The 26,310-nt window shown below is 40.0% G+C and overlaps 1 protein-coding gene across 50 annotated transcripts in view; it reads left to right on the top strand.

The window, feature by feature from the left end:
- LOC105490119 (mitogen-activated protein kinase kinase kinase kinase 4) overlaps positions 1–26,310 on the top strand; it is a 190,852-nt gene that overhangs the window by 140,118 nt on the left and 24,424 nt on the right. For 5 of the 50 annotated variants that reach the window (XM_071077210.1, XM_071077208.1, XM_071077217.1 and 2 more), the window contains 9 exons: positions 1,067–1,139; positions 2,507–2,717; positions 14,482–14,643; positions 17,484–17,570; positions 18,224–18,352; positions 22,304–22,537; positions 23,417–23,523; positions 24,900–25,051; positions 25,685–25,782. In XM_071077210.1, the coding sequence (XP_070933311.1) occupies positions 1,067–1,139; positions 2,507–2,717; positions 14,482–14,643; positions 17,484–17,570; positions 18,224–18,352; positions 22,304–22,537; positions 23,417–23,523; positions 24,900–25,051; positions 25,685–25,782 (1,253 nt within the window). Of the gene's footprint in view, positions 1–1,066; positions 1,140–2,506; positions 2,718–14,481; positions 14,644–17,483; positions 17,571–18,130; positions 18,353–19,296; positions 19,459–22,303; positions 22,538–23,416; positions 23,524–24,899; positions 25,052–25,684; positions 25,783–26,310 lie in introns of all 50 variants that reach the window. The other 45 variants (XM_071077212.1, XM_071077198.1, XM_071077200.1 and 42 more) reach the window with 16 other exon arrangements.

The raw sequence follows: 26,310 nt of genomic DNA, 5'->3' as shown, positions 1-26,310 counted from the left end.
TCTTACTATGTCACCCAGGCTGGACTACAGTGGTGTGATCTTGGATCACTGCAACCTCCGCCTCCTGGGTTCAAGTGATTCTCCTGCCTCAGCCTCCGAGTAGCTGGGATTACAGGCGTGCACCACCACACCCGGTTGATTTTTGTATTTTTAGTAGAGACAGGCTTTCACCATGTTGGTCAGGCTGGTCTTGAACCCCTGACCTCGTGATCTGCCCGCCTGGGCCTCACAAAGTGCTGGGATTACAGGTGGGAGCCACCGCACCCAGCCTGATTTTCATCTTGTATATCTTTGAAAAAAATAGAGGTGTGTGTGTCTAGTCTTTGCTTTTAAATCTCTTCAGCCTGTCTGGGTTTTTTATTGGTTTCTGGAGTGAAACTGCTCACTAGAAGTTGGATATTGACATTAAGTGAAGGGACCGGTAAAATGGCCTTTTGGGAGAACTGTATGAAACCTGTAGAACTGAAAGTGAGTTATTGATGTTGAAACTTCTGTTTGTTTGAAGTCTGGCCTAAGTAGAGCAAATTTTAGTCTCGTTTTTTTTTTTTGCTATATGGTTTAATTAGTTTTCCCTGATTTTGCCTGGTTTGTTTGTGGGTACATTTTGGCTTGTTTTTCCTGTACCTAGTTAATGTTTCACTCTGTGTCCATCCTACAGGCTTTTTTCCCTCTGCTGCACTCTCCATGGATCCCTAATTGCAGAAAATCACCAAATAAATTATCTTGGTTGCCTTAGTTTCAGCAGTCACATATCTTTTTGAATTTTGCCATCAAAGTGGATTTTGTTGAATTTGCTAGTGTCCTTGGGTTCTTTTCTTATGTGTCAGGGGCGCTGGACCCCCTCTCGTGGTCCTGCACCTCCTCAGCAGTGCGTCCCCATACGAGGTTGGCTGGAATGCTGTGGAATCAGCTTTTCTATAGGGAGTAAGGCTGACTAGGGAATAGATGCTGTCACTATGGGAACGTGGTGTCTTGTCCCTCCTCCCCAAATCCTTTATACAAGTTGCTGTTTTCACCAGGAATTTGTTTATTTTCTGCCATGATGCTCTTGTCCTTTTCTTTGTAGATGAAACTGAGTATGAGTACAGTGGGAGTGAGGAAGAAGAGGAGGAAGTGCCTGAACAGGAAGGAGAGCCAAGGTAACCACGAAGCCACTGTTCAGTATCCTGCTTTATGAAGGGATTAAGTTTTATGTTGTGCCAGGATTTCAGAAGACTCCTGTGTGGTACAACGAATCTTAAATTCTTTGCTAGTACCAGTTAGACAGCGTCTTACTTACTTCCATTCTTCTCTATTCTTGTCCTGTAAACATTTTTCTTCCCTGGATCCTCTTACCCAGTGATTCTTTACCAAGGGTTGTATTGTGTCCTCTCCCCGAGTCATTGATAAATGTGTGGGCCTAGGCAGGGGAGAGTGCCCCAGCATTTATTGTTCCAGAAGCCATGGATAGTGAAGGTGCCATTGAACACCATTTCTTGTGGTATATAGAATATGGCTACACACAAAGAATTGTCCCACTCATGGACCAGCAGGACTGTGTGTGTCCTGATTTATTTTACGGTGTGTGTTTTAGTTTATCTCTGGCTCCCCAAGGTTCAGTAAAGCAGAAGGTTAAGGAGTCAGATTGGTTGCATGAACCTCATAATAACTGATGAATCAGAGAATAGAGGATTTTTGGATTGTAAGATGGGTGTGCCTGGCATTTGTCCATGCTGCAGGATGTGGCTGATGAAGTGAACAAAGGGAGGGTGGAAGGGGAACCATGTGCCAGAGAATGGGACTTGGAAGAGAGAGAAGAGAATTTATTGAAGCTACTCCATAATCTCTTTTTCTTCTTGTGTAGGAGAGATTTTAATCCATTTTAGACTAAGAATTTCAGAGGAATTTGAACTGATTTCATGAGCAGTGTAATTGTTTTTGAATAGGAGGAGCACCATATGGCGAAAAAGGCAATTTAAGGAGATATCTTTGCCGTGCTGCTCTGGATGCCATGGCAGTGGAGAAGTAACTCGGTGGGGAGGTCACCTAGGAAGGGTGTGTTTAATTGATCTTTGCAGTGGCTGATTCATAGGACCCACTTGGGCTCAGCTGCTGACCTGGAAATTAGAAAGTGGGAGGGAATGGTGTAAACACTGAAGAGTGGTCTGATGGTTCTGTTTACTGAAGTAAAAAAAAAAAGGTAGTTAAAGGACTAGTGAAATCAAAGAAGGTGATTTCAACCTTTCCTTTGACTGAGTTTGAATCGTTATGAGAATCCTAAGTAGAAATGTCTTGTCAAGCAAACATCTAGGACAGCATTTTAAGACATTTACTAAATAAATAAAAGAAGATATGGGACTATTGAATTGTAGCTATGGTCATTTCTGTGAATGTATTAGTTGCCTCCCTCAAGTCAGAAGAACTCAGAGAATGAATGTAGAAATGGAATAGGATGCTGGTGCTGCTGTCTCACTTAGAGGACAGTGTGATCTGTGCACACCCCTGAAAGCCCTACTTTCTCCAACAGTTCCATTGTGAACGTGCCTGGTGAGTCTACTCTTCGTCGAGATTTCCTGAGACTGCAGCAGGAGAACAAGGAACGTTCTGAGGCTCTTCGGAGACAACAGTTACTACAGGAGCAACAGCTCCGGGAGCAGGAAGAATATAAAAGGCAACTGCTGGCGGAGAGACAGAAGCGGATTGAGCAGCAGAAAGAACAGAGGCGACGGCTAGAAGAGGTAGCAAAAGGAAAATGTCCAAGTTGGTTGGTCTTTTCTCTTTCTGCATTTACACTGGTAGTTAGCCACTCCAAGGAATATCCTCCGTAGCTTCCTGGGGTAATACTTATCCCCTGGCACAGCTGTTTACATAACTTGTGAAAGAAAGCTTACACTTTGGACTGGCAGGCCTTCACATTCCTTGAGGCCTTAGAAATGTTTTCCTTCCTTGTGAAAACTTGGATCTGCCCCACAGTTACTCATCAACATACTGTGTTAGATGCCGAGCAAGTGTCCCAAAGATGGCATCAGACCAGTTTTGTGAAGTCTTTGCATTATGGTTTAAGTTGGCTTGCTCAGGATTGACCTGATTGCTTTTCCACTCTCAGCCTCTGAGTCCCAGTGCATATTTTTCTGAAACTTCAGCCTTCTTCACATGAAAAATTATTTTTTTCTCTAAATGCCTTAACTTTAGGTATTCTCAAGAGTAGGGGATGCAGATGAGGACAAATAGCTAATGCATACCGGGCTTAATACCTAGGTGATGGGTTGACAGGTGCAGCAAACCACCATGGCCCACGTTTACCTATGTAACAAACCACGTTCTGCAGTGTATCCCAGAACTTAAAGTAAAACAAAATTTAAAAGAAAAAGATAAGATTTGGACTTAGAGGCAGAAACACAGGAAGAGTACCATGTGGCAAGGGAGGCAAGATGGGAATAATGGTCTGCCAGTCAAGGAAGGCCAAGTAGTGCCTGCAACCACTGAAACTAGGAAGAGGTGAAGAAAGACCCTTCCCTAGAGCCTTCAGAGAGAACATGGCCGTGCTCACACCTTGGTTTCAGAGTTCCAGCATCCAGAACTGTCAGAAAATAAATTTTTACTGGTTTAAGCCAAAAAAACAAAAAACAAAAAAACCATAGACACTAAGGGATGCAGAAAACAATTTGAACCTGGAAGTTGTAGTGTCCTCTGGTGGAGAAGTACATTTTGCACCACCTGCTCGTTTAACTCATTAATATTGCTAACATTGGTAATGTGGTTACCTTACAGCTTTCATGTTTTTAATGCACAGAAATATATTATTTCCCTGTACAGTCATGGGTCGCTTAATGACGGGGATACATTCTGAGAAATGCATCATTAGGTGATCCGTCATTGTGGGAACATCATAGAGTGTACCTACACAGACCTAGATGGTACAGCCTACTACGCACCTAGGCTATGTGGTGTGGCCTCTTGCTCCTAGGCTACAAACCTGTACAGCATGTTACTGTGCCTAATACTGTAGGCAGTTGTAACACAATGGTAAGTATTTGTATATGTAATCATAGAAAAAGTATGGTAAAAATATGATATTATAATTTTATGGGACCACCATTGTATATGCAGTTCATCGTTGACCAAAACATGGCCATTTCACCTGGGGGTCAGAAGAGTCTTTTGATTTTCTTTTCTTGACTGGCTCCTGCTGCATACCTCACAGGTCCAAATTTCTCATTCATTATCATTTCTGTTTTTATTTAATTCACAGACATTGTTTTTTTCCTCCAGAAAAATGGCCCAACAGCAGTAAAGCCCTGTATTGATATTATCCAGTGGAATTTAGTCTATTAAATAGCAACACATGCTGTTAAATATTATCCTACTAATTTAACAGCACATTTTGGCATGGAATCTTTCATACACTTTGTGTATTTTTGTAGTCCGGATTCTGAAAACTCTTTATAATTTGCCACCTGTTTAGAAAAATTGGTGCCTGCTGAACTAAGGAGCCTGCAAATAGTCAGCTACGACTTCTAGAAGAAAACAGGACATACGTTCCCCGGTAGTAGGGACAACTTCGCTGCTTATGTAATGCTTTTGTAGTTAATTTGCAAACTCCTTATAGTATTTTTGTTAAGACCCTTTTCAATGTTCTTTTTAATAACTCTTGAATGAGTTCAGAGGTCTGTTCAAGTTGCGTATGGACTGTACTTACTGAATTAGAATGCTTGGATTTTGAGACTCTGGCTGTCCAGCCTCTGCATGTGGTAGGTGGTGAAGGTGAGCGCTGGCTCACAAGGAAGAGCTGAAGTTTTAAAGTCATTTTGTTTTATAAGCTACGTAGATGCTAGTGAATGTCTGTGAAAACAAGAATTTTGTACTTGACATGTTTTAATTAGCCCATGATGGATTTTCAGTGTAAGCTCAAACTCAGGGTCATCTCTTTGAGCTTCTTTTCTCAATTAGGAAAGATTAAGAAAATATTGAAATGGGAAAAGTCACATGAGTAGAATTCCACTGGTTTGGATTTTTGGTCAGCTAGCTGCTTGTTATTAGCCTGGGTAATTAAGCTTTACTGAAACTCCAGGTCCGAGGAAGGTAATTTGGGAATAGAGTGATCCCTTATTTGGGGAATTGGTTCTAGGACTTCCCATGGATACCAGAAGTGCAGATGCCCATGCCTCTGATATAAAGTGGCCTAGTCTTTGCATATAACCTGTGCACTGTGTTCCATATATAGTCATATGTTGTATAACAACATTTTGGTCAACAACTGACTACATGTATGACGGTGGTCCCATAAGATTATAATGGAGCTGAAAAATTCCTATTGCCCAGTGACATCATAGCCTTTGTAACGTGTAATGGGTTGTAGCTCAACCTGTTACTCGTGATCATGGTGATGCTGGTGTAAACTCACGTATTGCACTGCTGGTTGTATAAAAGTATAGCACGTACAATTATATACAGTATATGTTACTGTGTTTATGTATTTACTATATTATACTTTTTAATCATTAGAGTGTACTCCTTCTACATATTAAAAACCAAGTTAACTGCAAAAGAGCCTTAGGTCCTTCAGGAGGATTCCAGAAGAAGGCATTGTGATCATAGGAGATGACAGCTGACAGTTCCATGTGTGTTATTTGCCCTTGAAGCCCGGCCAATGAGATAAGATGTAGAGGGAGAAGATTGTGATATTGAGGATTCTGACCTTGTGTAGGCCTAGACTAATGTATATGTTTGTGTCTTTCTTTTTACCAAAAACATTTTTTTTTTTTTTTTTTTGGAGACGGAGTCTCGCTCTGTCGCCCAGGCTGGAGTGCAGTGGCCGGATCTCAGCTCACTGCAAGCTCCGCCTCCCGGGTTTACGCCATTCTCCTGCCTCAGCCTCCCGAGTAGCTGGGACTACAGGCGCCCGCCACCTCGCCCGGCTAGTTTTTTGTATTTTTTTAGTAGAGACGGGGTTTCACCGTGTTAGCCAGGATGGTCTTGATCTCCTGACCTCGTGATCCGCCCGTCTCGGCCTCCCAAAGTGCTGGGATTACAGGCTTGAGCCACCGCGCCCGGCCTACCAAAAACATTTTTAAAGCTAAAAAAATTTTTCAATTAGGAAAAAGTTTATAGGATAGAAATTTAAAGAAAGAAAATATTTTGTACAGTTATATGAAGTGTTTGTGTATTAAACTCATAAAAGAATAAAATTAACTTTTAAATTTTAAGAAAAAGTTACATTAAGATTAATTTAATATTGAAGGAAGAAAAACATTTTAAAATAAATTTAGTATGGCATGAATGCACAGTGTTTATGAAGGCTACAGTAGTGTACACTAATGTCCCAGGTCTTCATATTCACTCACCACTCACTCACTGACTCACCCAGAGCAACCTCCAGCCCCTCAAGCTCTATTCGTGGTGAGATTGCATTTGTAATCTTTTATAGCATGTTTTTACTGTACTTTTTTTGTGTTTAGATGCACAACTGCTTACCATTGTATTGCAGTTATTTAGCATATTCAGTATAGTACCAGGCTGTGCAGGTTTGTAGCCTAGGAGCAATAGGCTACACCATGTGGCCTAGGTGTGTAGTAGGCTGTACCATCTAGGTTTGTGTGTGCACACTATATGATGTTCATACAATGAAGAAATCACCTAATGACGCATTTCTAGGAACATATCCCTGTTGTTAAGCAACACATGACTGTACTTTAAATCATCTCTGGATTACTTAATACCAAGTACAGTGTAAATGCCATGCAAATGCCTGTTATGCTGTATTATTTAGGGAATAATGACCAAAAAGGCTGTACAGATGGAATTTTTTCAAATATTTTTTGGCCTAACGTTGGTCGAATCCATGTGGTTGTGAAACCTGTGGATACAGAGGGCTGACTATTTGAGCCATAATTGGTTCGTAGCCCTTTACTGGCATTAAGGATTTAGTCAGAACTGTTTGAGGAACAGAGATTATTTTATGAACAAAGTAGGTGAAGATGGTCAGCCTCACTCATAAGATATTAACATTGAAAGGAGATAACTGTTACCTGTCAGCAGACTGGCAAAACATGGTCAGTAAAGTAAAGGCTGTGGGCAAACACAGTGCAGATGCCACAAAACCAGGCCCACTGGGATTGGGGATTTCTCTTGCCATCCACACACTCCTGTCTCTGCACCTTTTTTGCAGGTGAGGGATGGTGCTTTTGCCCTTCGTAGGTCCTTCATCTTTAAGAACTACATACACTCCCACCTCCCATCTCCCTTGGTGCTCTCTGGTAACTGCTGCTGCTAGTATCGCCCTTGTTTGCTTCTCTGCTTTCTCCTCATCTCCTGTGTGAACTGGATCTCCTTTGGAAGTCCTTGCAACTCTTTTGGAGTTTGTCTCCCAGTTTTTCTGAAAATGAGGTTTTTGTTTTCTCTTGTTTTGTTTGGATGGTTCCAGGAGGAAAAGGGGAGAATGCTGAGCTCATGCAGCCAAGTTTGTACCGAGAGTCTCAGCACTTCTTCCCGGCCCCTCCCCGCTGCTCTTCGTGTGTGTGGCTGAGCTCCCGGGGTCCTTCTCTTATGGGTACACTCATATTTTGTCAGTTTACTCTAAGTGAGTTATCCAGATTCAGAAAAGGATCATTTTCTTCCTTCCTCAAAAAGGTGTTCTCTTTTGTTTTGGAGACAGGGTTTTGCTGTGTCACCCAGGCTGGAGTGCAGTGGTGCAATCTCAGCTCACTGCACCCTCTGCCACCCGGGCTCAGGTGATCCTCCTGGCTCTGCCTCTTGAGTGCTGGGACTACAGGCATGCACCAGCATACCAGGCTCATTTTTGTATTTTTTGTTTTGTGGAGATGGGGTTTCACCATTGTTGGCCAGGCTTGTCTCTAACTCCCAGGCTCAAGCAATCCACCCGCCTCAGCCTCCCAAAGTGCTGGAATTACAGGCGTGAGCCACCGCGCCCATCCAAAAAGTTTTAATACTACTTTTCCTATTTAGAGCATCATCACACCTTTGGCTCATAAAAGACTTTGGGTCTAACTAAATTTTTTTTTTTTCATTTTGTTCACAAGCCAACCTTTTCTTTCATCCAGTATTTATTTGCTTTTTAGGAAAAATGAAACTTACTTAATTGTGGTGTCATTTTATCCCAATAGTTTTGTGCTCTTTTTTTTGTTGTTGTTGAATCATGATTTGGCATCCTTTATCTGTTCCTCTCTACTCTTGTGACATTCACACATTTAGTTAGCATGTTTTCTTTGTCCTTTGTCTGAGTTTAATAAAAATAGTCTGGGCGTGATGGCTCACAACTGTAATCCCAGCCACTTGGGGAGGTCGAGATGGGGTGCTCACTTAAGCCCAGGAATTTGAGATCAGCTTGGGAATATAGCAAGACCTCATCTCTATTTAATAAAAAATTTAAAAAGAGTAAAAGGAAATAAAAATATTAAACAAGATGGTGTCCTGGAGCAAACCAGATGAGTTTCCTGCTACTTGTAATTCTCTTTCTATTCTTGAACAGTACTGATAAGGATATTTGGGTCTTTCCTGTCTCAGAGTCTTTTAGCTGGTATTCGAAAAAATTTCTTACATCTTTCCTTTAAAAGCCTTTACCCTTGGACTCTCAGTTGTCACTTTGTGATTTTGGAAAATCTGCTTCCTCAACTGAGGGTAAATGTTAGTGTGAGCACCAGCAGTTTCTTTTGGCCTTTCTTCCACCAAGAGGACACACAGTAACATTTATTTCTGTCATTCCTACAGAATCCCAAAGTGATTTCTCCAAATCTCAAAAGTTAAATTTTAGAGGGGTGGTGGAAGTAGAAGACATTAAAAACAAAGGGAAGCAAGAGAAAAAAAACTGTGTGAAATTTGATTAGTACTGATATTAAATTGTAACACTAGGAAAACATAGAAGTTTCTTAGTAAAAAATTAACAAACTGTACCATGCATGCATTGTGTGTTTCTTAGTTCTGAAATTTAGAAGGAAGTCAGTGAACTCCTTTACTCTGAAGCACTTTGCAGCAGTTGCCATGTATTTGAAAGAAATAGGAATCATTTTCTCACTCCTCCTTTCCTACAGAAAAGTTCTTTGTTTTGCAGGCCATTAGTATCTAACATCAGGAGTACATGTTAGCACATGCTACCTTTCTTAAAAAAATAGTTTCAGCTTTAATATACACAGTAATGATAGTGTCCTGGCATGCCAGTGCCCCTACAGCTAAGGCCTTGCTTCCTGTCAAGCTAGCAGCTCAGTTGGTATGCAGAAGGTGGCTGGCTTGCTTTTAAGAACTCCATATAAGTTCTTAAATATTCTCTTGGCATCCCAGTCTGGTGCTTGGTTATATTTGCAGTTAAATTTTGTAGTGAGTTTAATTCCTCATACATGATTTATTACCTAGAGATGGGGAAGAAACGAATAGTTCTCTACTGTGACTTCGTCAGAACTTGCAAATAAAAAAACTCAAGGGTTGATGGTATATATGTGTAGTAACATGACTGCAGAAGTTCTTGGAAATAGCAGAGTCCAAAGAGTTAACTGGTTTATCAAAATATATTAGTTTCCATTGAAGCCAATAAATCCAGTGGAGTATATTTAAATAGATCTCACTATTATTAGTGTAATTTTATTTAGAAAAGTTTTTAGAATTGTGAGATGAAAGCTTTGCTTTTAAATACCAAACTAGAATAGGAACTTAGATAATTAAAGCTTAGTTGGAAAAGTACATATTTACTTAGGCACGCTTGGGAAAATTTAAGTAATAAAATCTGTATAGTTTGAGAGATTTGGTGATCACGTTAGGGCATCACACAGTTTTTCTGTTTCTATTTTGTTTTTAAAGAAAAGATAGTTTAAGAAAATAAATTACATCAGTTTGTAAAAGCTTCAAAAGACTATGTAGTGTTTATCATTCTTAGTTGGGTAAGCCTGAAGAAGCATGTTCATTAAAATTCCCTGGGCTTTATTATTTGCAATCATAGGCATAAGGTTAACAGTACAGACCGATGTTATTTTATTGATGGTGTGTATGTTTCAGTTTTTGATATTTTCTTTTGAAGTTCTAATGCAAGAGGCCAGCTTTTCACATTACCTGTTAAGATATTAAGGGCTTTCTTATTTTTTTAATGATTCCTCTTAGTGCCCCCAGTTACCTCCAAATTGAGGGCCTATTCTGAATGTAGTGGTTTTTATGGTTGGTACTTTAAATTCTTGCTCTCAATCTAGTTTACCACTTCAACTATTAGAATATAAGGTGGAAGAGAAGTTGGTAACTGTACTTTTTTTTTTTTTTTTTTTTTTTTTTTTTGTGCCTTAGCTATTGTTCTTAACTATTTGGTCCCACTAACCAGGACTTGCTTAGTGGGATAGTGTTGGGAGATTTATCACTTTCCACACTGTCTTCTGGGTTTTTTTTTTTTTTAAAGGTACGTAACTTACCTGACCTGCAAGATTTGGAGGAAAGAAGCAGTTTCTAATTCATCTTTGTATATCTGTGGTGCTTAATAAGTATTTCTCAAAGAGATGGATTAGTTGTTTGTAGTCTTTGTATCTCTGGAAAAGAAGGGCTCATTCAAATTTAAGCCTATGTGAAAATGAACCCTTGGGCTTGAGATCTCTCATTTGAGCACCAGAAGTGCCTTAGAGTGAGTACTTTAGAGGACCTTTTATGATATCTGGAGGCATAAAGGAGGTGTGTGTTTTTGTTGTTGTTGTTGTTGTTTTAAAGTATGAGGCTCTACCTAGTGTAATAATTAAAGCTCAAGACTTTGTGCTCTTACTTGGTGATCTTGAAAAGATTGCCTTAGGATTTGATTGAATTTCATAGGACCTAGAGACCTGAATGGATTCCTGAGTCTGTCATCTCTCTAAATGCTAAGTGTTGGGTAAATTCACAGCAGTTTCTGTTTTGGATGTCATATGCTAGGTATAAAGGTTAGATTCAAATAAAAAAAGTATTGAATTTCTCTTCTGAAGGTAATGTGTGATATTTACTACAGGGGGAAAAAAGAGATAATTACATGGTTCCTGCTTTCAAGACGTTTGCAGTCTCTTTCATGTTGATCTAGTAACCGAAGGTATGGTAGTATCACCTGAAATTAAAAATTAAAAAGCCTCTCAGAAGGTTTCAGTTGACAGTTGAACTTTTTATACAGCATATCCTGTTTGTAAGATGTTTGCTTGCTATTTTTTCTTTGATAGTATATTTTGAATTAAATTTATACATTTTTATTAATTGAATAAAATGTAATTATGTTGACATTATATGTACATATATACAGAGTGAGTTTGCACACGTACGAACATGCACAGTTAGACTACCCTGTCCTGTGCAGCTCGTCTACTGAGCATCCCCTGCCCCCAGCAGGAGCAGATACCTGCTGCCTGGGAACAGTGAACAACAAAGACTGGGAACATGGAAAACACTGAGTATGTGGCGAAAGATGAACTAAAACAAGGGCATTAAGTGAAAATGTGAATACTAGTCAGTGTGACTGCAAGCGTGCTCACTTCACTCAACTCCCAAAATGCTGGCAGACACGCTTACTACAAATGCTATCTCTTTTTCACATGCCCTTTCCTCAATGCCGTAGGATATTAGAAGGATTCCCAGAATATTGTGACGATTTCTCTCTGGAGATAACTGACCAGCCCAAAGGAAGTAAGGCCCCAGTGAAGTGATCAGGGTGAATCATAATCACCTTACTCTATTGCTAAGTAGTTGCCAGGTGCTCTTTGTCTATACTGTCCTTATAGTTTGCTTTTTAGGATCTTAAATGTAAATGGACAGCCAAGATTACCAGACACTGAGGAAAATCTCTAACATGAAAGATTTTGAAACAAATAGGAAAAAGAACTCGAAGGATATAGAGACAGTCAGGGAACAGAGCAAAGCATCTCATACGTATTTACATATACACATGAACAGACGCAAGACCTTATCCTTGGAAAGAGAAGATACTATATGGAAAAAGAATACTCAGAAATTAAGAAGGAATTCTTGAGTTTTTAAAATTTAAATTAACACTCCCAGAAAGTGGGGGAGAAAAGACAAAAGCTGGTGGATAATAGGACAAAAGGAAAACTTACAGAATCAATCCAGGATGTCCAACTTCTATTTAATAGATGTTCTAGGAAGTGAATACTATAGAAAGAACATACAGGAATAATTTAAGCAAAATTTCCAGAACTAAGAAAATACGAGTTTCTGGATTGAAAGCCTCACTGAATACCCAGCACATGATTTAAAAAGGTTCACACAAAGGCACATATATTATTGTGTATGTGCACATACATATATACATACATCATCATCTTTAGAATATTGAGGATGAAAAGAGGATCCTAGAAGCTGAAGTTGGGAGCAGGTAGAGTGTGGAATGGGTCCGTACTAAGTATCAAGAATCTGAATGGTCTCAGAATCTCTAGGCGCAACATCAGAAACTAGAAGGTGGCATAGCAATGCCTTCGAAACTCGGAGGGAATGTTAATTTTCTTCAGCCGAAATTGTGTGTAACGTGTTAGGGGAAATAACAACTTTGCAAAGTTGTTTTGTTTTGTTTTGTTTTTGTTTTGCTTTGTTTTGTTTTACCTCTTCTTCTCTCTTCCTCAAGAAGCTGCTGGAGGATGTGTTCCAGCAAAGTAAGAAAGAAGATGACAAGGATTCCCAGGAAGTTTGTGGACAGAAATATAGGATGACTGGAAAACAGTCAGTGTCCAAGAATATAGAAAAAATACCTGATTTCTTTAACCGTGTTGAAAGGAGTGTTATGGTAGTGCAAGAGACTTTATAGATTATTTGTGATAGGTCCATAGAAATCCAGTGGAACAAACAAAAAGTGAGATAAGTAATAACACCTTGATAAATAAAGATGGCATAACCATTAAAGTTGTAGGTTTTAGACACTAGAGCAAGAGCACTATTCATTTTATGACCCCATCTCCACCCATGGGAGGCTGATGAGTTTTGTGTATTGAATTCGAAGAGCAGAGAATAGGGGAAAAGAAGATTCTCCCATTGAAAAACCTATGTAATAAGAGAGGCGGGACCAGAAGCAGACTCAGAACTTTGTTGAGAATAATGGGGGTATAGTAGTCAAGTGAGAGAGACTGGAGTACCCAAATCATCGTTGCTATCCAGTTATTCCAGATGAAAGATACTACTTTACATTTCCCAGGGCATCATTTTTAAGTGTCGGCTTTCAGATTAAATACTAGTTGAGAGTGGGGAGAAGACCCAGAAGGAATACTTAAACTATAATAAATGTGTACTTTGTATATCCATTATCAATATGTCTAATATCCCTGATAGCTTTACCCTAAGCTTTCTTGTTTAATGGTTAATTTTAGTGTCACAAATAAAGTTTGTGTTAATATTATTGGCTCTCTCTGTCTGGGAAATTTGATGGCTGTGCGTCCTCTAGAGCTGTTGCTATCCAGTAGCCACTAGCCACGTTTGGCCATTTAAATTTAAATTCAGTGTGACAAAATAAAAAACTCAGTTTTTCATTCATACTAGCTGTATTTCAGGTGCTCATTAGCAACATGTGACTAGTGACTATGGAGCAGTGCAGAGACAGAACATTTTTATTACCCAGAGAGTCCAGAGTCTAACTTGTGCTTTACTGGCAGACAGCCCTGGGCTAGAAGAGTGAGTTGTCATCCAGTGCCCGGTGTGTCATCTTGCTCTGTACTGTAGGGTTACATAGAACAGTCTGGGTTTAGAAAGGCTGAGTGAGTCTGGTAATTCAGTAGCATCTTTTACACCTGTTGATGGGCTGCAGGGTAGAGTGTGGTTAAGAGTATGTATGAGCTGTAGAGGCAGAGCAGCTCTTCCAGCTGGGGGCTTGCTGGCTGTGTGACTTTGGGCAAGTCACTTACCTTTTCTGAAGCTGTTTTCGCATCTGTAAAGCAGGGATGAAATAATGACTTCCTTGGGTTGTTAGGAGATTTATATTAGGTAAAATAAATGGAATAGAAATATCAAATACTTAGCGTAGTGCCAGGCACATAGTAGTAAGCATTTGCTCAATGGCAGTTTCTGAAATATTTGTATTAATGATAATGGTCATAGTTATTCTGATGTCAGTTCCTCTTTTCCTGATGTGTGCTGCTTTTTTTCCTTTTTTAAATTATTTGTCTTTCTTTCTTTGCTGGATTTTTATTTCCCTTTATTTCTTTCTCTCAATGTATTTTTCTTCTTTCTTAAGGGTCTTGCATAACCCTGTTAATGATATCCAAGAATAAAGAATTTTCTGTCCCCTAATTGCTGTGGTGCAGTGAGCAGTGGGGAATAATTATTATCAAAATGAAACTAAACCCTGTAAGGATTCACAGAATCACAATACTTTTGATGAAAATTCATGAGGAAGCCCTTACTTATGGGTGCAAGGGGCAGTGTGGAAATAATTGGCTGGTAGCTATGGGGCCCATGAACCTCACCTCGTTAGTGTCCACCTGTGACTGACTGATCAGCACACTATAACATGAGAAAGATGGCAGGAAGATCCCTGGTAATTATACATTTTTACTTACATAGCAACAAAGGAGAGAGCGTGAAGCTAGAAGGCAGCAGGAACGTGAACAGCGAAGGAGAGAACAAGAAGAAAAGAGGCGTCTAGAGGAGTTGGAGAGAAGGCGCAAAGAAGAAGAGGAGAGGAGACGGGCAGAAGAAGAAAAGAGGAGAGTTGAAAGAGAACAGGTTAGTTCACAGAGAACATACCAGGCATACATTTGTGAAGTTTGTTACTTTGCAGAGCTGGGGGATTTTTAGAAAGTACACACACATGTGATGCATACACACATGTACACACATACACATATACTTAGAACTTCAGATGTATGAACGTGGTGAAACACAATTGGAATGACATCAATAAATTGGGTCTCTTATCCTAAAAAGGGTTTATAAATCATTATACTTTAGAAACCTCTTGAAACCAGTTAAGTGGTCTCTAAATAGTATAATATCTGAAAGATGTCTGCATGTATCTTCTCAGATTTGGCTTAAATGCTGTGGACCCCAAATATATGGGTGATAATTAACTTTTTTTTAAAAAAAAATTAAAAACCAACAGTAAGAAATTTCTTATGAGAAATATTTGAATATCCAGTGGCTAAGTGAATATTGTAATATATATCAGCATGTAATTCCGTATATACACAGTGCATTAAAAAAACTAACATTGATGAGTTCAACCAAAAAAGATCAGGTTTGAATAATATTTGCAGCATTTTATTAATACCAGATATGATTTTATTTAGAATTTTTTGTTTGTTTCCTGAACCACCTGTGCAAACAAAAATTGCCCTTAGCCTCTTTGCCTTTCTTGTCTTTGATCTCTTTGTTATGAGCTTGGAATAAAGAAAAAATGATACATGAGGACCAATTTAAATAACACTTGGTATCTGTATTTTAAACTTATAAACCATGGTGTTAACTTTCAAATGTGACTGTTCAGCTGCCGTCCTTTATGCTAAGCATGTGTCTTGGGCTTTCTGAGCCTTGGGTCTGCGTGCTCCTCAGTGTTTTCCCGGGAATTTCAGTGACGCTTTTTGTGCTACCTAATTGACATTGTGAACCATTTAACTGTGTAGTGCGTGTGCTTTAACATTCCACTTTTGTTTATACCTGGGGGCTGCAAAGAGGAAAACACTCAAGCTTTTAAGAATTAAATCACCTAGAAATAATGATTACAGTTCGATTGTGAGAGGAGGGTGTGATGGCAGCAATTCATCTTTAATGCTCTAGTGGCAGTCATTAAATTTTGTGAATAGCAAGTATTTGGCACCACTTAAAAAAAAATTCTAAAATCGGTTTTATTCTGTTTTCCCCATTCTATTGTGAAATAGTAATTCCCATGTTAACAGTGCTGTTGGACACACTTCATTTCAGCATAAGCGTTTATGTTTGTGTAGATGTGTGTTGTGTTGCGTATGTTCATTGACTATGTGTTAGGAGCTTTGTGGTTTGGAGAGGACATGATTTTTCCAGTTGTCCCTGTGGTTTGAGGGCAGAAAACAAATGAGTGTACTGATTTGATCTTTCAAGTGACAATTTAATTCTGTTTTGTTCAAAAACGAAAATGAGTTGGAAGTCAGGTTCCTTTGCTCAGTCACATGTGGGTCAAGGCCACACAAGCCTTGCTAGGAGAGGTATTGCTGTAGCATATACCAGGGAGGGTCAGGCGTAGACACAAGAGATGTAGATCCCAGGTCAGAACCAGATATGTTAGTCAGTGGCCTTCTGAGTAAGTCCATCTCCCCCTTCCCTGCCCACTGCCCACACCCCCTCAGTTGGCTTTTTTGGCTCAGTTTTCTTTGTAAAGTAAGGATTTCTTAGGATTTTTATATGCTGTAATTTCAGTATTCTCCCAGAGATACTGGTTAACTAAAACTTCTGTTCAGCCCATATTGATGGCTATTTTTGTTTCAAGGTGTGCACCATGACACAAGGGGATGGTCAGCAGGAGACACTCTGAAAAGGGAATCTGAATTTCAGGATAAAATGTCTCCTCAGAGTCCTTCTTAGTCTATTCCTCTTCTAGAAAAAAAGGAAGCCTCTGTTGCTTGTAAAATGTTTATGCTTTTCAAGGTTATTTCATATCGATCTCATGTCTGAACCTTAAAAAAATTCCTGAGGGTTGGGAGAGGAGATTTTGGATGCTCATTTCTCAAATGAGGAGACTGAGAGAAGGGGAGCTTTAGCGCATGCTAGAGATCATAGAGCCAGTTCTCAATGGAACAGGGACTGAGGCCTCCTGGTATCCCTGTCCTTTATAATATGCATGCAGCTTCGAAGTAGGTAACATCCATAACATATTTGGGATGTGTTTACCTGTGTTCATTGTTATGAAGACTAATCATTCTCTTCTCATTGAAAAGAAAAACCACCCCATCTCCACCTCCTCCTCTCTTTCTCTCCCCTTGTCCTTGTCTGTCTCTGTCTGTCTCTGTCACACACACACAAGCTCATCATGGAGCCTGGGTCTGTTCGTTTGAGGACAGTTGCCCAAGTCTGGAATATAGTCATTCCAGGTGGCTTTGGAATTGTCAGTGAAAGCGTGAATCATGTTTGTTGTATTTTAATATTAAGCAGGTTTTGGTTTTAGGTTTCAAAAATTGGTGATCTGTGCTTGTTATAAATAATGACTTAATAAGCAGATGTTTACTAATCAGAACCCTCTGATCCTTTTTCATTAAACTCTTGATTTCTCTGGGGTTTACCAACCTTAAGAGGAATGGCATACTCTTTTAAAATTCTGCATTTGTATGCAACAGCTGTGTTCTAACAGAAATACTTTTAGACCCCTTCATGTATATCATGGAAATACATATCATCATTTGTTAGGCTCCTTAGGTCTTACTGGCCAATTTGAAGTTCTTGGAGAAATCTTTAGCAATAGATTTTCTTTAGGTATTTACCACTAAGTGAATTGTCACTAAAGATGATTGGAGCAAATGGTTCTTGGTGCTCCATTCAGGTGGTTCTGATGCTTTTCTTTGGGATAAATTGATTGCTGGGTGATTTCTGTGTGACAGGAGTATATCAGGCGACAGCTAGAAGAGGAGCAGCGGCACTTGGAAGTCCTCCAGCAGCAGCTGCTCCAGGAGCAGGCCATGTTACTGGTAAAGCCCCGCCTCTGTTTCATTCTGTAGCATCAGGGCTCCTTCATCCTTCCCCTAAGTCGAGCAAGCTGTGGTGGTCACCAGACCATTTTGGTTTTGCTGTGGGCAGCCAGGCTGAAATAGAGATGCCCATTTTATGGTCCTATTGGTGGCACATTGCAACATGGTCTTCGTTTATTTATTTCTCTTTAATAAATTAATTGTTCTTGTTTGGTAGATCAACAAAGTTTTAAACAGAACTTGGCACTCAGTGAACACACTAGAATGCTGAGGGCAGTAGGTTGAAAGTACATGCCACAGAATTTTTACCTAGTATCTGTACCACTAAAACTCACATTTAATTGAATTATCTCTTACTCTGTCCAATGATAATTATGGTTAGCAACAGCTGTGAGATTTTTCCACAGGTAATGTGCTATTTAAAATCCCAGCTATTTTGCTTTCTTACAAAACACTGAGGGAAAATGTATGGTCACTTTTTTAAAAAGCCAAACAAATCCAGAGAAGAGGCGAGTTCTCCAGTGTCCCATAGATTTAGTGTTATCCTCTCCCTCTCCAAGGAGTGCCGATGGCGGGAGATGGAGGAGCACCGGCAGGCAGAGAGGCTCCAGAGGCAGTTGCAACAAGAACAAGCATATCTCCTGTCTCTACAGCATGACCATAGGAGGCCGCACCCGCAGCACTCGCAGCAGCCGCCACCACCGCAGCAGGAAAGGAGCAAGCCAAGCTTCCACGCTCCTGAGCCCAAAGTCCACTACGAGCCTGCCGACCGAGCGCGAGAGGTATCCTCTTTCCTTTGTCACTTAACGTTGCTCTGGAAAGCAGTACAATGACTCTTCAGAGCTGTGTCATATGAATTCTAGAACGGGCGTAGAGGTTAGCTGATTATCTAGTTTCTTCGTTTTCTAACTAGGACATTGAGTTTCAGAGGAGTGGAGGGCCTTGCCCAAGGTTTCATATCCAGTCAGTGCTTTTTCCATAAAGGACCAGAGTGCCTCAGTTAACATATATCCCAGAAGAACTTGAAACTGAACTAAACAAAACGAAGATTACATGACACAGTCATTCTTAAAAATGTGGATGAAAGAGTGGTCTGATGAACTATTCTCCCAAGCTAAAGAGTGCCTGTGGCTTAACTTTCTGACTTTGCAGATGTCAAGATGTACTGCTAGATTGGTGTGTTAGGGCTAGCCAGAGCCTCAGAGTAGGCTGCAGCAGGGACTGCTTGGGGGTGCGAGGTGGGCGACAGGTGTGGCTCCAGAGGTATTGAATCCTGGCCCACAGGTGGCGGCAGCCTTCTATTGTGTCTGCCTTCATAGGCAGTAGCTTCTAAAAACAAGTGTTCTGTTTGTTCTGGAGTGCTCTTATTTTTGGTGGAGTGAAAAGCATTCTGGATTTCTGATGATAGTTTTTTCGTCTGTTAGTTTAGTTGCTTATGACAGATTACATTTTTCTACTTTATCATCGTATACAGTCTTAGAATTCTGAGCAAGGAGGAGAGCTTAGAGACTGCCCTGCTAATTTTTATCTTCACAAATATTTTCTTTTTCCTGAATCTAATCCTAGCACTGCTTTATCTACCTTTTTTCCAGCTGCCCCTCTCTTTTCTTGTGGCAGAAGAAAACAGAAAACTTATCTTTAGATTTCTTCCACTTTTAGACTTTCTTTGATATTTCTGCTTTTCCCCTACTAACACTGAGTTATGTCTTCTAATTCTCTGATGCAGGTGGAAGATAGATTTAGGAAAACTAACCACAGCTCCCCTGAAGCGCAGTCTAAGCAGACAGGCAGAGTATTGGAGCCACCAGTGCCTTCCCGATCAGAGTCTTTTTCCAATGGCAACTCCGAGTCTGTGCATCCCGCCCTGCAGAGACCAGCGGAGCCACAGGTAGCAACAGCCAGCTTTGCTGTGGTTGAGGAGACTCATGCAACGGCTCGCTGAGCCACAGGCCTACTGTCATATCACAGTTTAGTTTGTCACCACATTGAAAAAGAGGAGAGATGAGCAGGAGTGACTTTAGACTAAAAGAAGGCATACACTCAGTTGATAGGGAAATATTTTTTTCCTTTTTCTTTTTTTGAGATTTTTGTGTACTCATTAAGAGTATCTAGAGTGAGTGATTTCTTCTAACTTTTTGCCTGCCCTAACTCAGCTCTTAAGTGCCTCCTTTTTCTAATACAAAGATCTTTTAGTTTAGTTTTTAGAGAACTGGGATTACAAATACATAGAGGGAGAGCCAAAAATTTTCTCTGAAGTATTTTAAAAGTAAGTGCTCTACTGCGTGATCCCTGGCTCTTGGCCAGTCCTATGAATGGGCCTTAGATGTTGCCCCTGAAATTCCATGCAAAATGTCTTTATTTGTTTAAATGTGTATTTTTTGTGGGAGTGGGGGGGATGACCTTTTATCAGATTCTCACAAGGTTCAAGATCCAAAAAAGTTTAGATCTAGCGGATTAGGTGTGAATTTCTCTGATATAGGCCATGGAAAAGGCTGTGACCTCTCCTTGGGTCTGCTGCAGCATTCTAGCCTTGGCTAGGTGAGGGGAACTGTTGGGCTGATGCTTTGTGGCTGGAGCAGAACCCACAGTGCTGTCCATAGAGGAGAGCAGGCAATGAAGATTACGGCTAAAGATCTTAGAGATCCTTAAAATGCCGATTCCTACTCTCTTGCTGAAAATTACTGACTTTTAGACATTTTCCCACTTGCCACTCTGTAATCCAGAATATTAGGAACAAGTTCTTATGCTTGAGTTTATTTTTCACTGGTGTTTGCATGTGTGGGAGACAAGTTTATGTTCTTGTGGCAGGAAACTGTGGGATCTGCAGGATGGAGGAGTTTTTAAAAAAAAAAAAAAAAGGCTGGGGCACAGTGGCACACACCTGAAATCCCAGCACTTTGGGAGGCCAAGGCAGGTGGATCACCTGAGGTCAGGAGTTTGAGACCAGCTTGGCCAACATGGCGAAACCCTGTCTCTACTAAAAATACAAAAATCAGCCGGGCGAGGTGGCGGGCACCTGTAATCCCAGCTACTCAGGAGGCTGAGGCAGGAGAATGGCTTGAACCCAGAAGGTGGAGGTTGCAGCTTGCATTGAGCTGAGATAGTGCCACTGCATGCCAGCTTGGGTGACAGAGTGAGACTCCATCTTAAAAAAAAAAGAAAGAATAGCTAGGACTGAGGCCAGGGGTATGTGAGGGTGAGTGAGTATTTCCATGGGACCAGCAGTTTCTTGAGTCCCAGGAGAGCTAACAGATGGGCAGCTCCAGAGAGGAGGGGATAGAAAGGAAAGAGGAAAGCAGGAGAGGGTAAATGGACACAATTAAAAAGGAAAGAGAAGAGAGACTGCTAGAATAGGTCTGAGGACTCGTGGTGTTTAACAACTTTACACTGCTTGAAGATCAGCGGATACAAGTTTTCACACTGCAAATTAAACTTGCCGTAAATGGAGAATCTTTATTTGGCCACTAATAGTTTAGAAAATAGGAGTTTCTGAATTATCTATACTGATTTTTGCATTTGTTATGAATTTGTGTAGTACCTAGAAAGAGTCTCCCATTTCCTTCTCCTGTTCATTCTTCGGGGGAAACTTTTCTCATGTAGGACTCTATTTTAAAGCTCATTTTTTATTATAATTTCAGGTAATACTTTGAATTACATGTTTTACCTCTGAAAATCTTAAACATTTTTGAAGTCTGGGATTATACCAATATCTGGTATTATATAAATCTCTCACCTGTATATTGTAGAAATCATACACCAGAACTAATTTCACGTCTTGTATTTGGAAAGGTTGAACAAATTGATTTAGTATTTTCAGTTTTTGTCAAGTACATTGATGTAATGGATATGTAGCCATCATTTTTTCAATTGCCATATTGAACAATTATTTTGGAACAGTAAAACATAATTTAATGAAAATATTTTATGGATTTTTTCAGAGATCATTTTCCCAATTTAGAAGCAACCAGATAAACTCAGTTGACAAGTAATTGTCATATTTTTGTAATTTCCCAAGTGGAAGGAATACTCCAACAGTAGTCAATTCAGGGAATCCATGGTACTAAATGTTTTTAAAGAAATCACAATTCTTTATTTTCAGCACTAATATGACAGTATATGGAGATATCTAGGTTATGGGTGTTTGTAGACTTGGGAAAAATAAGAAAAATTGTTGGTATAGTTGAAAAATTAGCTGTTCTTGAGATACAGTCTGTCAAAACATGAGGGGTTTGTCTTTGCTCATTGAACGTGCCATTTTGTTACTCAGTCTGGTGTTAAATCTGACACTGCAGGTAATGTGAGGATGGCTAGGTAGGTTTGCACATTTGGCAGTGCCCTTTATCTTATGATTTTTCTGCCTGTCTCTGCCTTTTCAGTCTCTGCTTTGACATGGATGTGCATGCAACCCATCGTACCTGCTTTGGGCTCTGAAAGCCTCTTTGTTTAAAAAAAAAAAAAAAAAAGTCTTCACATTAACTGCTATCTGTAATGTTTGTCTGGATATTACAAAGAGTTTTCCTTGTAAATGTACATTTGTTCTTTTCTACATACTGTGTTCCCAGACCACTTCTTCACTTTGAAGTGTAACTGTTTCACTGCGTGGCTGACCTCACACTGTACCGCCCCGGTGTGTATTCTGCCTCTGCCAGTTCCTGCTTTGGATTTGGTATTGACCAGAAAAGCCAGTTTTATGCAGAACGCATTGAATGTTTTGTGTTTTGTTTTCTTGTAAGGTACAGTGGTCCCACCTGGCATCTCTCAAGAACAATGTTTCCCCTGTCTCGCGATCCCATTCCTTCAGTGACCCTTCTCCTCCCAAATTTGCACACCACCATCTTCGTTCTCAGGACCCATGTCCACCTTCCCGCAGTGAGGTGCTCAGTCAGAGCTCTGACTCTAAGTCAGAGACGCCCGACCCTACCCAAAAGGCTTGGTCTAGATCAGACAGTGACGAGGTGCCTCCAAGGGTAAGGAGCAGAAAGACAGATGTGTGCTGCTTTTTTCCTTTTTGTTATTTTTTTTTTAAGATTATTTATTTTAATTATGGGGATGCAACTTTACCAAATTTAAAGGGGCATTGAAATTTCAAAGGGACTTTTTAATGGTGAGGATAAAGTTCCATAGTTAGACAGTTTTATTCAGCCAGTGGCCAGTTAGCGTTTTATTGTTGTTAACTCTAAATAAGGCAGCAAAATGATGTAAGAGTATGTCTACAAAGAATAGGCTTCTTAAACAAATTCATAATCTATTTTAGCAGTTTTTCTATATGTTTATGCAGAAGCTATGCAGTTTCGCAGTATTAATGTCAAAACTTTTAGAAAAGGTCTTATAAGAAAAATTTTATTTTCTTTTTAAATGTAGGGGATTTTGTTTTGTTTTTGTGTTTACATGTTAGTGAAATTAAACAAAAGAGCCAATGTCAATTTATTTTTCCTCATTTGGAATTTGCTTCCTCTGAATATTTTCTTGCTTCCTGCCAGTCTTTGCTTCCTGCCAATCCATTTATAGACCATTGTTTGGTTTCTTTGAGCTTATTTCCTGATTCTCACGTTATCTCAGCAAATGCTTTGTATGTCCCTGCTACCAAGCTTCAGTCCAGACATCATTTAAATGTTACAGGAGCATAGAAAGACTGTTTGTACTGGCTTCTTGGATGCCTGTGACTAAATTTTCTGTCCGATTGTATCAGTGTAGGACCAGGGAAGGAGTGGGGGTGGGGAGTGGAGGTGATAGGAAGGACTGCTTTTAAATATTAGGACTGCTTTAAAAATATATTTTGGTTGGGAAATATTTTTTTTTCCTTCTCATGTTTTCAATAATTTAATTGCTATATTTTCTACTTAAAGGTTCCTGTGAGAACAACATCTCGCTCCCCTGTTCTGTCCCGTCGAGATTCCCCACTGCAGGGCAGTGGGCAGCAGAATAGCCAGGCAGGACAGAGAAACTCCACCAGGTAAAAGACAAGCGAGCGCTGAGAACAGGCCTCCTGTGCAGTCTACCACAGCCTTACATTGTCTGTTTCATAAAAATGCTCTTAAACACAGAAGTTCTGGGGCAAGGAGATTATTAGGTATAAAAGGAAAAGCTGCCATAAAATCCATCAACGTGGATGGCATCAAGTTGACGTGTAGTAAAAAGTGGGTTTGAATCTGGATGTGCATTAATATAGCAACTCTGAAATTTAAACTACTTTTCTCTGTATGAGTAAATGGAGGGAGCACCAAGGAAGGGAGAGAAGTTCTAAGAGAACTGTGATCAGAGGGAGCTTTTCATCTAAGGGACGTTGTAAGGCCTGTGGCATAAAACAGAAATCACAAACAGTTTACTGAAGAAGTCACTTGTTGACTGACAGTCTGCAATAAGCAAGTGAATTAACCAAATAATATCCTTTTTAGGTTCTAGAGCTGCTCTGTCCAGTACAATTAGCTACAGAAGTTTCCTTAAATTTAAATTAAAGTTTAAATTTAGTTAAAATGAAATACAGTGGGAACTTCATTCCGTAGTGCACTGGGTATATTCATGAGCTCTATAGCCACATGTAGCTAGTGGCTATGATATTATCCAGCTCAAATATAGAACATTTTCATCATAACAGAAAGCTTCATTGACCAGCACTATCATAGGGAAGAAAAGCTGATTATGTTGAATGTTTTATATCTTAATCATCACTGAACCTCCGAAGTTAGCCTTCTGCGCATGGAACCTTGGTCTGACTTGAAGTGTCAGATGGATGATGGCCCAAAAGCTGCACAGAATCCTCAGCACTGCTAGTGGCAGGGGGACTGTGGTGTTCTTCTGTGACCAAGTCTGTGTCATTAATCCTTACCTAGCACATGTGTGCTTTGGGTTCATCCATGGCAGGAAATCCATCCCAGTCCATGCTTTCTGTACAATTTCTAACAGCCCATACAAAGGACTATTCTTTGTAAGTGTCAGTTTTTGAGAACAGCAACAGGCAGGTGAGAGCAGCCGCCTAGAAACAGAATATAGTTTTGCGTATAATTATACAAATATGGAGTGTTTTCCTAATGTTAAGAACTGACATGTAGCTGTGACAGAAATGGTGCTACTTCTACACTGAACAGTAGTATTATATCACGCCTGATGATTTTAGATCTAATGGTAGGATACCATTTAGCATACAAACTAAAAATATATGAGATAAAAATCCATGAATAATGTCGTTTTATCTTTTGGTGAATTTAATGTTGAATGCTGTTTATAGACTGTTTTTCTCCTCCCTACCTTTTAAAGACATTGGATGGACACACGATGGTACGGCATCTAGAGATGATGCATTAGCTGTTCTTTTTTCTTCTTTTCTCACAGCAGTATTGAGCCCAGGCTTCTGTGGGAGAGAGTGGAGAAGCTGGTGCCCAGACCTGGCAGTGGCAGCTCCTCAGGGTCCAGCAACTCAGGATCCCAGCCCGGGTCTCACCCTGGGTCTCAGAGTGGCTCCGGGGAACGCTTCAGAGTGAGATGTAGGCTGCCTTTCCTTTGCCTTTTCCCTGCTAATGTTTTGGGCTGTGATCCATATATTGGAAGTTCGTCTTAATCTGTGGTTTGCGTGTAGCCACACATCACAAAACAATGTTTTAGCATAGGTTGCCAGTGACAATAATAGTCATCCTGATTTTAATCATAAAGGAGCTAAATTTTGAGAGCTTTATATATACCTAGCACTGTGAGTGCTTTACAATTTAGTGGGATTAACTAACTTTTCCAAAGTAATGGGCTAATGTGTGAGCTAGGATTTGAACCCATTTCTTTCAGTCTGGGCTGCAGAGCCTATACCGTCATCAGTATTGGTTATTTTAATGTACTTGTAATAGATGAGTGAATATTCCCTCTATTGTATTACTGACATAGTGTGACAAGGTATACATTGTGAACACGTGTCAAAGTGAGTGTGATGATGGAGGGTTTAAGTAAAAGAGTCAGGAAGGCTGCTGGAGCCCTCCTTGGGCCCTCTCTGCTCTGTAGTTCATACCTGCATGTGGAGAGCCTGCTATGAATGCGCAGACAGGAGTGGGTGGGGTGGGCAGGGCAGCTTCGTAATACACATCCATATGTTGATATGTGTCCGTCCGTCTTGTCCCTTTTAAACCCAATAGCGTCATCCAAGTCTGAAGGCTCTCCATCTCAGCGCCTGGAAAACGCAGTGAAAAAACCTGAAGATAAAAAAGAAGTTTTCAGACCCCTCAAGCCTGCTGTAAGGATTGTGCAAAATCAGTTTTACTTATTTCAGACTTGAATGCGATCTTTCTATTAAAAATATGTGGTTGCGAGGCCTGCAGTCTCTTCTGCGAGGGCCCCTCACAGATTTGAGGAATTATAAGGAATGACCTGGACCCCAGACATATTTGTTCCCTTACATTGGTGTCATCTGCTTTCCCTGCATAAAGTCTCAAGTGGGTGAAACTTTGTGTTCTGTTGTTCCAGCCATACACTTGGTGTACAGTCAGCCTTACAAAATAATGCAGAACAAAGTATAGTTTTTATTTAACGAAACTTCCTTCTAAGGAAACTGATGTTTTTAAAAAAATACAAAAGAAAAGTTTTTTTTTAATCTCTTTCTTGGCATTAACCTTTATTTATTCTGGTTTGTCATTTACAATACTGGCTTTTAGAGTAAGTTTTTAAAAATCACCTTCTTAAACTCACTGGTTGCCTACCTTCTGCTTTTTGGTACCTGGGATGATAGTTGTGACTGCTTCTCACCCTTCTCTTTTAATCCCTC

The sequence above is a fragment of the Macaca nemestrina genome, chromosome 13, assembly GCF_043159975.1.
Source record: "Macaca nemestrina isolate mMacNem1 chromosome 13, mMacNem.hap1, whole genome shotgun sequence".
Lineage (NCBI taxonomy): Eukaryota > Metazoa > Chordata > Mammalia > Primates > Cercopithecidae > Macaca > Macaca nemestrina.
The sequence above is the reverse complement of the archived record's forward strand: the minus strand, read 5'-3'. Positions and strand labels throughout refer to the sequence as shown.